Genomic DNA, 13,327 nt, shown 5'->3' on the forward strand with positions numbered 1-13,327 from the left:
TTCTCATTCATGTAAATGGCATATCTGTTTACACATTCACGTCTTGTATTAGACACAATCCTTATGAGCCTTCTCAGATTCCTCCACTGTTTACTCATTTTCCTCTTTTGCTCAGTGCCAATCTTGTGCCAAATTAGTCATTCACTTTTGCACATTGATGAAATGTCACAAGGTGGGGCAAGGGAGTCTAGCTTCCAGGTAAAGAGTTTATGTGTTGAAACCCAGATATGTGTGGCAATTAGCATCCCACAGGGTAAATAATAACCCATAGGAAGCCGAAGAAAAAAGGATAATGTATTCCATCTATTTTTGTCCCTCTTTGAACTTTTTTGATGGCTAGTTTCCTCTTGCAAACCTTCCAGGGAAATCTCATAAGTCAAATTATCATGCTGCATTGGCCTAATCGGACTACTGTAACAAAATACTACACATTGGGTGCCTCAAACAACAGAAATTTATTTTTCACAGCTCTGGAGACTAGAAGTCCAAGACCAAGGTACTGAGTTGGTTTCTCCTGAGGCCTCTCTTCCTGCCTTAGAAATGGTTGCTTTCTCTCTGTGTCCTCACGTGGCCTTTTATTCATGTGCTCACACACCTGGTGTCTCCTCCTCTTGTTGTAAGGACACCAGTCACATTGGATTAGGGCCTCACTTGGTGACCTGATTTAACCTTAGTTACCTTTTTAAAGATCCTATATCCCAATACAGTCACATTGGGTAAGCTTAGGGCTTCAACCTACAAATTTTGGGAGGATACAGTTGTTTCCATCACACTCTGCCCTCTGCACTCCCAAAATCCATGTTCTTCTCACACAGAAAATACATTCACCGTCCCAACAGCTCCAAAAGTCTTAACTCTTTCCAGCATCAACTCCTAGTCTGAAGCATCATGTAATTATCATCTAAATCATAGGCCCGGCCTAGTGGAGTAGTGGTTGAGTTCATCTACTCTACTTTAGAGGCCTGTGGTTCACAGGTTCAGATCCCAGGCATGGAACTATGCCCCCCTCATCACACCATGCTGTGGCTGTGTGCCACATACAAAATAGAGGGATATTGCCACAGACGTTAGCTCAGCAACAATCTTCCTCAGGCAAAAAGAGGAAGATGGGCAACAGATGTTAGCTCAGGGTCAATCTTCCTCACCAAAAAAATAAATATATATAAGTATATGTATATATCATCTAAATCAGGTATGGGTGAGACTCAAGCTATGATCCATCCCGAGGCAAAATTCTCCTCTACTTGTGAACTTGTGAAACCACACAACTTTATGCTTCCAAGATACAATGGCAGAACATGCATAAGATAGACATCCTATTCCAAAAGCAAGAAAGTAGAAAGAGTAAAGGGATAGTGGACTCCAAGCAAATCCAAAACCTACCAAGACAAATGCTATTAGATTTTAAGGATTCAGAATAATCCTTTTTGGCTTGATGTTCTGCATCTGGATCCACTGGGGGGTCAGTTCTGCCTTCTAGGCCCATGTGTCTGCAGTGTGGCCCCCTCAGCCACGGGCAGTGGTCCTTTCCCCTCAGCTCTGGGTAGTAGCCTTGCCGCTAAAGCCCTGGGCAGGGTTAACCTGGCCTGCTGAAACCAAAGAGGTGGTCTCACCCTTTGAAACTGAAGAGGAGAGAACCTTTGCCTGTCTACCTCAAGCCTATGCACGCTGGGCCTGTGGTAGGAATGGCAGCCCTGTTGATCTCTGAATTCTCTCTGGGGTCATTCTTCACTTTTCCTGAAAGATAACACATGTGTACAACCAAATCGCTCTTTTATCCCAGCCTGTAGAATCCCAGAAGGCCAACAGCCTTACATCCTTTTGTTCCATCTCTATCCCCTTTAATCCAAATTGTCAGTGTTTCTGCTGGTATAATTCTATCTCTATTCCTAGCTTTTGTTGAGAAGAGTAAGAATTTTCCAAATCTTCAAGTTCTGATTCCTTTCTCTCAAATTTCTCTTTCTCCTCTTGCATTTTACTATAAGCAGCAAGAAGAAACTATTTCATCTTCAACATTTTTCTTAGAAATCTTCTCAGCTAAATATTCAAGTTTATTACTTACAATTTCTACCTTTCAAAATACTAGAACACAATTCAGCCTAGTTCTTTGCCATTTTATAACAAGAATCATCTTGCCTCTGGTTTCAAATAACGTGTTCCTCATTTCCACTGGAGAACTCATCAGAATCATCTTTAACATCTATATTCCTACCAACAATCTCTTCAAGGCAATTTAGGCTTTTTTCTAATATGCACCTGAAAACTCTTCCAGTCTCCACCCATTACCCAATTCCACCACTTCCACATTTTTAGATATTTGTTACATCAGCACTCCACTTCTCAGTATCAAAATCTGCATTAGCTTGCAAGGGCTCACATATCAAAATTCTGCAGACTGGGTGGCTTAAATGATGGGAATTGATTTTCTCACAGTTCTAGAGGCTGTAAGTCCAAGATCAAGGTGCCAGCAGGGTTGGTTTCTCCTGAGGCCTCTCTCAACTTGTAGAGGGCTGCCCTCCAGCTGTATTCTCACATTGCCTTTACAGGACATGAATTTGGGGGGGTACAGAGGACAGAGTGTTATAAACTGAATTATGTCCTGTCAAAATTCCAATGTTGGAGTCCCAGCGAGCAGTGTGACTATATTGGGAGATAGGATATTAAAAAGGTAATTAGGGTTTGATAAGGTCATAGGAGTGGAGCTCTAATTCAATATAACTGGTGTTCTTATAAGAAGAAGAAAACATTCCATGTGTGCGCCATGTGAGGACATAGTGGGAAGGCAGCCATCTGCGTGCCAAGGAGAGAGGCCTCAGGGGACACCAACTCTGTCAGCACCTTGATCTGTATTTCTAATTTCTAAAAGTGTGAGAAAATAAATTCCTGTTGTTTAAGTCTCCCATTCTGTGGTATTTTGTTATGGCAGCCCTACAAACCCAATACACATACCCTATGAGCACCTTTTATGTCTTATTCCTAAGTGGCACAGAACACAGGAAAACAATTGCTTCACATTACTTTACATTTTTCTTGTTTCACTCCCCTTTTTATCTTTCATTTTCAGCACCTGGTCTTGTACCGCTCACATACAGAATCAATACTTAAGTCTTGTTTCTGTTTCTGCTTTCTAGAGAACACAGGCTAAGACATACGTTTTCTCATTTTTTTTTTTTGATTAGTGAATCTCCATTTCAAATAGTCTACCCTTTTTAGTTTCTGTTTCTTTGATCAATAAGTTGTTGAATGTGTCGATAAATGAGGCTTCAGCTAGAGTGGGTGGAATGACTAGGAATTTAACTTTCTGGATCATAATCCTAAATCTCAGATTACTTGGCCTTAGGCAAATAAATGATCATCTCAGATATTAGATGATGTCTACACCTGTAAATTAGTGATATTAAGATCTGTTGCCTTACATATATCCCATATTTTAAAAATCAAATATGCTTAATAAAATCAATATTGTTAATCTAATTTAAAATATTTTATTGAGTATTATGGTTGAACATTAATGATTAAGAGAAAATATATTTAATTGAAAGACAGTATTGCAGTGAATTTGAGAAGTACTTTCTGAGAGTTGAAATACTATATATTAGAACGATAATCTAAATCTCCAGTAGTCAAGTTTAGCGCTAGAAATAGCAATCTGTATATTGGTTTCCACTGTGGCCTTTTAATTCAACACTGAGAAATTATTTTCAGCATATAAAGGAACCTAGAAAATATGTAAATGAATGTACTGGCTGTTTTCCAATAAAACTTTATTTGGACAAACAGGAAGCACGTCAAATAAGACTCATCTCTTATAGTTTTCAAACCCACCCCTGGTTTGCAGGTCTGTAAGGAGAGAGGTTAATCTATAAAAGCTAATGATATGTTATGACTTTATAACTTGGTATAGAAAATAACTCTAATAAATATAAACTCAATAAATTCCTTTTCAAACTCTCTCTGCCTATATCTTCTTATTTTTAAGTCCTGGATAACCTCTCCTTTATCCTCTGCTGGTTCATCCATTATTGATTCACGTAAACAATATATTCTACAACTCTCTTTGAGAATTTTGCGTTAAGATAGAACAAACTTGTGACTGGATTTTTATGCAAACAAAAGATATGGATTGCCTAAAAAGAGGTTTACACATGTTTAGAGCCAGAAAAAAGAAATGATAATTATTTGACATGATAGAGGTGTTAATTATCGCTACAATGGCGATCATATTACAATATGTAAGTGTATCAAATCAACATATTGTACACTTTAACTTTACACAATGTTACGTGTCAAATGTATTACAATAAAAAAAGAAATAGGAGTCACTTTAGGTATTGTGTAGGTTTTCTTTAGGATTATTCTTAAATATAAATCAAAATTGCTGTGTATATCACATATGTTGATTAAAACCAAAGGAAAGCCTTTCAAAACGAAAAATAAACTCAGCCAAAGAATCTCACAAGTCAGAAAGAAGACTAAACATCAGGGCTGTAACTACTTAGCAGAGACATTCTCTGCAGCCATTTGGTCCTTTTCATTTTTATTTATCTCAAGGACAAAGAATGGAGGTAATCAGAATTAATGGAATAAGCCTTCTTAGAAATCATGCAGAAGAGCCTCATATCCCAGGTTCTGAAGCCAGACCGCCTGGACTGAATACTGGTCCAAGTTTTACTTGTGGGGATGAGCTGCTCCAGCCTTCTCCTCCTTGGTTTCCACATGTGTAGAATGAGGACAATAAAAGTACAGGGCTGGTTTTGAAGGTCAAATTAGACAATACATTTAATAAATCAGAGCTGTCATTTTTACTTATTCACAATTCAGTAAGCGGTAGTTATCATTATTGTTGTTGGTGCAGTTAAAGCTGGTGCCGAGGAAAACGCCCCCCAAATGCTCTTTGGAACCAAAGAGCAGAGAGTCTCAGGATCGAAGTTAGCAAGGGGTTTTTATCTACTATCATTAGTCAGGATAATTTCACAGAGAAAATATTGAGGGTAAGTTAATTAATGATGATACCTATTTAAAACATTAAACATTAAGATACTCTAAAACATGGGCCAGCCCAGTGGCGTGGCGGTTAACTTCGTATGTTCCGCTTCTCAGTGGCCCAGGGTTCGCCAGTTTGGATCCCAGGTGCGGACATGGCACTGCTTGGCAAGCCATGCTGTGGTAGGTGTCCCACGTATAAAGTAGAGGAAGATGGGCATGGATGTTAGCTCAGGGCCAGTCTTCCTCAGCAAAAAGAGGAGGACTGGCAGTAGTTAGCTCAAGGCTAATCTTCCTCAAAAAAAAAAAAAGATATTCTAAAAGATGCATTTTTGGTGCTTTTTATATATTCAACTGCTTTCAAAACTGTATATGTGTTGATAACATAATCTATGGTGAGAAGTGACTTGTGTGAGTATGTGTCTAGAAGAAGGAAAAAGGCTAAAATAAAATGAATCAAATATTTCCATTGATTATTACTGAATTGAAGGAATATAAGGGAATTAAATTTTAAGTTTTCCACTTTCATGTGTTTTATAAATTTGTAGTGAAAGCATGTTTTATATTTATCTTAAGAAAAAGGTCTACCATTAAATATTTTAATATTTCTGTTACACATGAACTACATGAACCTTAAAAAAAGGGATAAGAAGCTTGTAAATATTTTTTCCTAATTAGTGGGCTGTTTTATTGTTTCAATCCTGTTTTCCCTTGCTTTGAAGAAACTCTTTAGTCTGATGAAGTCCCATTTGTTTATTCTTTCTATTGTTTCCCTCATCTGAGGAGTTACAGTGTCCAAAAAGATTCTCTTGAAACTGATGTCAAAGAGTGTACTGCCTATATTCTCTTCTAGAAGACTTATTCTTTCAGGCCTAATCTTTAAGTTTTTGATCCATTTTGAGTTTATTTTTGTGAATGGTGAAAAAGAATGATCGATTTTCATTCTTTTACATGTGGCTGTCCAGTTTTCCCAACACCATTTGTTGAAGAGACTTTCTTTTCTCCATTGTAGGCCCTCAGCTCCTTTGTCAAAGATTAGCTGTCTATAGATGTGAGGTTTTATCTCTGGCCTTTCAATTCTGTTCCATTGATCTGTGGACCTGTTTTTGTACCAGTACCATGCTGTTTTGATCACTGTAGCTTTGTAGTATGTTTTGAAATCAGGGATTGTGGTGCCTCCGGCTTTGTTTTTCTTACTCAGGATTGTTATAGCAATTCACGGTCTTTTGCTGCCCCATATGAATTTTAGGATTCTTTGTTCAATTTCTGTAAAGAATGCCCTTGGGATTCTTATCTGACAAAGGATTAATATCCATAATATACAAAGAACTCACACAGCTTAACAACAAAAAAACAAACAACCCGATCAAAAAATGGGCAGAGGACATGAACAGACATTTCTCCAAAGAAGATATAAGTATGGCCAAGAGACACATGAAAAGATGTTCATCATCCCTAATCATCAGGGAAATGCAAATCAAAACTACACTAAGATATCACCTTACACCCGTTAGATTGGCAAAAATATCCAAAACCAAAAGTGACAAATGTTGGAGAGGTTGTGGAGAAAAAGGAACCCTCGTACACTGTTGGTGGGAATGCAAACTAGCACAGCCACTATGGAAAACAGTATGGAGATTTCTCAAAAAGTTAAAAATTGAAATACCGTATGACCCAGCCATCCCACTACTGGGTATCTACCCTAAGAACCTGAAGTCAGCAATCCCAAGAATCCCGTGCACCCCTATGTTCATCACAGCATTATTTACAATAGCCAAGATGTGGAGCCAACCTAAATGCCCAGAACCTGACGACTGGATAAAGAAGATATGGTATATATACACAATGGAATACTACTCAGCCATAAAAAAGGACCAAATTGTTCCATTCGCATCAACATGGATGGACTTTGAGGGTATTATGTTAAGCGAAATAAGCCAGACAGAGAAAGACGAACTTCATATGACCCCACTTATAGGTGGAAGTTAACATATAGACATGAAGAACCGATCGGTGGTTACCAGGGAAAAGGGGGGGTCGGGGGAGGGCACAAAGGGTGAAGGGGTGTACCCACAACATTACTAACAATAATGTACAACTGAAATCTCACAAGGTTGTAATCTATCATAATCTTAATAAAAAAAATTTAAAAAATTTAAAAAAAAAGGGATAAGAAAAAAAGTCACTGGTAATATGAATGCCTAGAGAATCTACTGTTAATATTTCATTATGATCCTTTCAAACTTATAAAACTAAACAAAAATGGTCATAGTATAGAAATTGTCTTTAAATTGCTTTAATACTTAATCATTTTTCTAGATTAATAAGCATACTTATAAATTATCATCTTTAATGCCTACATATAATTCCTACCTATTCTTGTAGCTTAATTGTTAACCAAAGTTATTTTCCACATTCAAATTAGTTCCATTGTTAATTACTAAACACACATGGAAATAAAAACCACAATGTATTGTGTCTTAATGAATGACTTGGATGGTTTTTGGTAAAACAGGGATATCTGGCAAAACACATATCTTGGTCATTAATGAACATCACTACTACCTCCTGAGAATAGACTTATCACCTTCTTCTTTTTTTCTTTTCAGCTTTATTGAGGTAAAATTGACAAATAAAATTGTTTATATTTAAGATGTCTAACATGATGATTTGATATACATATCCATTGTGAAATGATTACCACAATCAGGTTAACTAACGCATTCCTTACTTCACATAGTTATCATTTGTGTCTGTGTAATGAGAACAATAAAGATCTACTCTCAGTGAAATTCAAGTATACAATGCAGTGTAATTAACTATAGCCGTATGCTGTACATTAGATCTCCAGAACTTATTCATCTGATAACTGAAGGTCTGTACCCTTTGACCGACAAGAGAAGTTGAAATCTCTTTATTTGAAGGATAACTTTAAGTCATAGTAGCAGTCACAGTTCTCCACGTTTTGTCATATTACAAACTACTATAGGAGTAGTTCTTAATCCCTCATAGATCAAGTGCTAACACAGCCCCTCCGTGAGAAACAGATGTTCAAATCCAAGACGATGTTTCTGTAGATGCTACTGGATTATGTTGTAACTGTGTTCATTTCTCTAAAGAGCCAGTGTTTGGATTTCAAGTGAGTCGAGTCAGGATTCCCATGCACGTATGTCAATTTTGTAAATTACATAAACATCTTTAAAATTATCTATATTAACTATTATTAGTTTAGATTTCTTCTTCCATTTTTGAATTAAAATATGTTTTCTCTTTCTTCCTAAAAATATTTTCACCATGGTGACTAACTAGAATTTTCCCATATTTTTCTTTTAATATCCTGCAACAAATACCTCTGAAACATGAGTGTGCTTTCTTTGCATGTTCACCTATTTTTATATAGTGTGCATACTCACAAAAAGAATTCTACCATATAGCATGTATCAGTATTTAAGGTTGACGAATTTTAGAACATTATTTCTGAAAGGAGATAGTGTACTTCATCGAGTTAGTAGGGATTAAGATTCACGTTGGACAGACATACATGGGAACACTCCCCTCAGTAACCAGGGCAGAAGTCAGATGGGCCCCTCAGGGGCTGGACAATTCCTAAACCTATAGAGTCAGAATTTGGCAGGTTTCTGAGGTATAATCCAACAATTTATACTCTAAGTCAAGACTAAAATGTTTTGGAAGACACGTCTGCTGCTGGAATCACCTATAGAATTCTTTCATAGGCAACTTCCTACCAGAATTTGGCAATCAGAACTTTAGCTCTGAGTACAGAGCTGTCCCCAAAATTTGCAATCAATGTTATTAAGGAATCTCCTTACAAGGCAGGTTGAAGATTACAGTTTTTTGTATCTTTCTTTTGTTACTCTTGAGTTGTGTGTGCATCTTTTCCAAGAGGAAGATTTGCGTGGTCCTCTAGTATCTACCCATGACTCAAAACTTTTTTCTCCCACAGGGTTCTCCAGAGAGCTTCCTTGACTTCCTTGTTCCATAAACTATAGATGATGGGGTTGAGCATGGATGTGACCACTGTATAGAAGAGGGCTAGGAGTTTATCTACTCCTGGTGAATGGCTAGCCTTGGGCCTCAAGTAGGTGACAGATCCTGAGCCATAGAAGAGTGTTACTACAAGTAGGTGGGAAGAACAGGTGGAAAGGGCTTTCCGGCGGCCCTCAGGTGACGGCATGATCAGCACAGCTGCTAGAACTCTGCCATAGGAAGCAATGATCAGTAAAAATGGGCTGGAGATGCAAAGGATGGCCACCACAAAGACTGCAGCCTCATTATGGGATGTATCCCCACAAGCAAGTGCCAGGATAGGGGGGAGGTCACAGAAGAAGTGGTCTATTTCACAAGGGCCACAGAAGTCCAAGGAGAAAATGTAGTTGGTCTGGCCCAAGCTTACCATGCACCCCACTCCCCAAGAAACCATTGCCAACTGGGCACACACTCCACGACTCATTCGTGCTGCATAGTGAAGTGGGGAGCATATGGCTATATAGCGGTCGTAAGCCATGGCTGCCAAAAGACAGCACTCACTGATACCAAGAAATGAAAAGAAAAACATCTGTGTAGCACACGCCTCCCGAGAGATTCCTCGGGCCTCACTCACGAGGCTCTGCAGCATTTTGGGTATGACGGAGCAAGTGTAGCCAATCTCCAAGAGAGACAAGTTGGCCAGGAAGAAGTACATGGGTGTGTGGAGGACTGGGTTGGTCCAGATGGCAAGGGCTATGAGAGCATTGCCTGTCAGTGATGCTAAGAACATGAACAAGAGGAGGGCAAATGAAAAGAAACACTGTTCAGTGATGTAACAGAATTTGGTAAATGCAAATTGTTTGACAGACATACTATTGTCCTGCCACAAGGAGCAACTGAGGTTCATGACCTGAAAAAGAGAAAGGCAAGTCATCATATTCTTTCAGATATAAGTAGAAATCTTTATATTACTTGTAACAAGCTCTAGTAAGTCAGAAAGATAACTTTTTACCTGTGATTCTAAAGCTCAAAAAGCTCAGAAATTACACTCATCCTCATTCCTTCTCAAACTAATTCCTATTCTATAGTCACTATCCCAGTTGATTTGTCCAAAATATACATAGTCATTAATCATAAAATGGAAAAAAATAATTGCAGCTCAATAAACTCTTCATCCTTTCCTTTAATCAGTTGTCAAATGCTTCCAAATAAAGATCATCTCATATTTATCAATTCCTTTCCATTTTTGTTGGCACTGACTTGCTTTCTTCACTCATTCATTCAGCAGGTTTTTATTGAGAACACAGAATTTTGCAGTTACTGTGGTAGGTCCTGGGATTCAACAATGAAAAAATATTCTTCCCAAATGAAACTTACATAGTGAAGGAAAGCAGGAATTAAAACTAAGATATACCCTGGTGACTGACCAATTTAGATTAGGTGTTCAAAGAAGGCTCTTGACAATGAGAAGGAAGAGCTGAGATGTGAATGGCAAGAAGCAGCAGCCCTGTGAAGACTGTATCACAGCCATTCATACCATATCTATGTTGTACTGCTGACATAATTTCATCATTGCAACAATTTTCTTTACCTTTAATACTTCTCACCTTCCACCCTCTCTCCATCAGAGTGGTCTTTGCTAAATGAAAATTACCGTTGCTTCAAATTAAAATTCAAATATCTTAATGCAATTCATGAAAATCTATGGATCAGGTCACTGACTATTGATAGAAACTTTAATCTCACCCCTTACCCAAATGAACTTCATGTTCTAGTCACATCAAACCACTTGCATCTTTTACTACGTGGCTTGCTTTCATATATTTCCTTTTCTTTGTGCTCATTTTCTCATGGGGGCTTGACATTTGCTTCCTTGATTGTCCACCTACTGAACTGCCTGTCTATGTTCAAGGCCCAGCAGAGCTGCATCTCCTCTCTACAAACTTCTTCCTGACTCCGTTCCCCATGGTAGTCAGTTACGTGCACCCTCCACCGTGAGTTGCCATCAATCTATACCTGCTCTGGGAGCATTTGTACCACTCCAAGGACAACTGATTACTAATTTCCTCCTGAGCATAGCCTCAGACACAGACACAGATGCAGAATTTTATTTATTTACTTTTGCTTACCGTTATATCCACCACCCTCAACAACGAATAACTTTTCATGTATTGAAAAGAAGTTTAAATGCTAAACTTTACTCTGGCTGCTTATATGTTCTGCCCAATCCAATAAGTATCAATTTCTGACAAAATATTCCTTGTTCTTTTTGTAGATGCCCTCCAGTTTGGATTGTTCTTTTGAAGTGTCATCAAGCAAAATTCTAAACAACATTTGTCATGAAAAGGGCAGAAGAATAAGGAGGTTTCTCTTTCATTGGTCTGGACTCTACTGTTCATTAGCATAACCTGAGATCTTGTTTATACCACATTTGTTTACAACACACCTTTGTTTATTCAACGCTGACATTTGATGCCCATATATATTAAACAAAAGAATTATTTTGGGGGTTCCAAATAAATATGAACAGATAAACATATTAGGTGCATTCATAAAAACATATACACAAAAATGTACATTTTTCATATACACATAAATCTGTACATCCACAGACAGAAACACACACATTCAAATCCTTACTGCATAGCATAGTAATTAAGAGTGTTCTGGAGATATTCTACCTGGATTCAAATCCTAGGGCAGACATGTAAATGCTCAGTAAAAGTTAACATTTACTTAAACTATCTGTTCTTCAATTTTCCCATTTATAAAAAAAGATGATAGTAGTGCTTTCCTAATGAGGTTGCTGTGAGGATTAAGTGAGTTAAGTCCCATAAAAGTGATCACGTACTCTATAAAGTATTAGCTATAGCAGTGCCTGTATACATATGGGCTGTCACAATAGATTTACCTTCATATCTACTCCCTACATCACAGTCTCTAACCATTCCTCCTATTCATTGTCTTCATCTCTATTTCACATTTTTCCATTCTTCTGCTTCAGTGGAGAGAAGAAAAGCAAAAACCACATACATACATACATACATACATAGATGAAAAATAGAGACAGATAAAAATATGCCACCTGTGTGGTGTGTCTTGGGAAAAAATAGTTGTGTATTATGGATCATTTTAATCTTCTAATTTAGGTATCCACTGAGTTATGCAAAATTTCCCAGAAGTTAAGGATGGAAACAAGTGCACAGATTCAAAACTCTGTTAAATATAAAATAGCAACTCTGCATGATTATAGGAAGCCCCTACGCATATAACTATCAGAAAAATGTGCTCACATACAAAGTAGTATATTAGAGTGCATTTACACATATAGTAAAGAATTTATAGATATTTAAGTTCCTTTGTAAGTAATTTTACTATTTATATTTCCCAAATAGCGAAACAATTCAGTTAAGGCCAAGGCAAGGAAAACAGAATAAGGTTTACTTGTGTTTTTATTTTCTTTAACCCAAAAGATTCTTTTAAATATCTTGGCTCCTTAATAATAGACTATGCACTTGCACAGAAAACTCTGGATGTGGAGAAGTTGTCATCCCATTTTTTAGTTAAATACACAAATGTGTATCATACCATTTACATCCTTCTGTATTTGGGAAGAACTCCAGTTTCCTTCCTTCTACTGATGGACTGACCAAGGGGGAACCCACCCATAAAAGGGGAATGTCTGACTCTTTCTTAAGTAGGGACATCACAATGACTTTTTTTCGAGAATACCCATGTCCCATTTAGACTGTGGATGGTAAATGCAGATGCCTGTGTTGGGAACGGAAGTCAGGGAATGTTGGGCAAGGGAAGAAACCTTTTGGTAGATGGCACACAGTGAGCGCCGACTGCACACGGGATGATGCATGCTGTTCATCACCTGATATTTTTAGACTCAACGTGAATAAAAAAAGTCATCCCATGATAAGTGCATTTTAAAACCTCACAAAGTTCAGAGACAATTTTTTGAAAAAAAAGATATCAGAAGTAGGGAAGGTCTGTGAATGCTTCTAAATCTTTAAACAGGCAAAGTACAGTACTCTGTTTAGAAACAAATACTAAATCATACAAAAATAAATGTATAGAACTCACTGGAAGTGAGAATACAAACAAGTGTAGTCAAATTCTCTTCTCTCTCCCAATTACTTCTCTCCTAATTACTTGAAATAATACTGAACCAGGAAAACTCTGATTTTTTTACACTTTCTATTGTTTTTGCAACTAACTTTCTGTGGACCTCAGTCTGGGAACCCCAAGATCTATGCAGTAGAGATCAATATTTTATATATACCAAGAATATTTTATTTTAGTTATTGCCTGTGGAAAGAGAATGAGATGCTCAAGGCAGGTGTCAGGT

General features: G+C 37.5%; 1 protein-coding gene across 1 annotated transcript; it reads right to left on the bottom strand.

Annotated features, from left to right (window-relative positions):
• Window positions 1–8,914: 8,914 nt before the first annotated feature.
• Window positions 8,915–9,877, bottom strand: LOC106843479 (olfactory receptor 10C1-like). Its single transcript, XM_014860512.2, has one exon. The coding sequence runs from the start codon at window positions 9,875–9,877 to the stop codon at window positions 8,915–8,917; it is 963 nt and encodes a 320-aa protein (XP_014715998.2).
• Window positions 9,878–13,327: the final 3,450 nt, after the last annotated feature.

Source organism: Equus asinus, chromosome 8 (genome assembly GCF_041296235.1).
Source record: "Equus asinus isolate D_3611 breed Donkey chromosome 8, EquAss-T2T_v2, whole genome shotgun sequence".
Classification (NCBI taxonomy): domain Eukaryota; kingdom Metazoa; phylum Chordata; class Mammalia; order Perissodactyla; family Equidae; genus Equus; species Equus asinus.

Bases quoted from the DNA above. Each gene is read 5' to 3' on its own strand.
- LOC106843479 (XM_014860512.2), bottom strand. From the start codon at position 9,877: ATGAACCTCAGTTGCTCCTTGTGGCAGGACAATAGTATGTCTGTCAAA.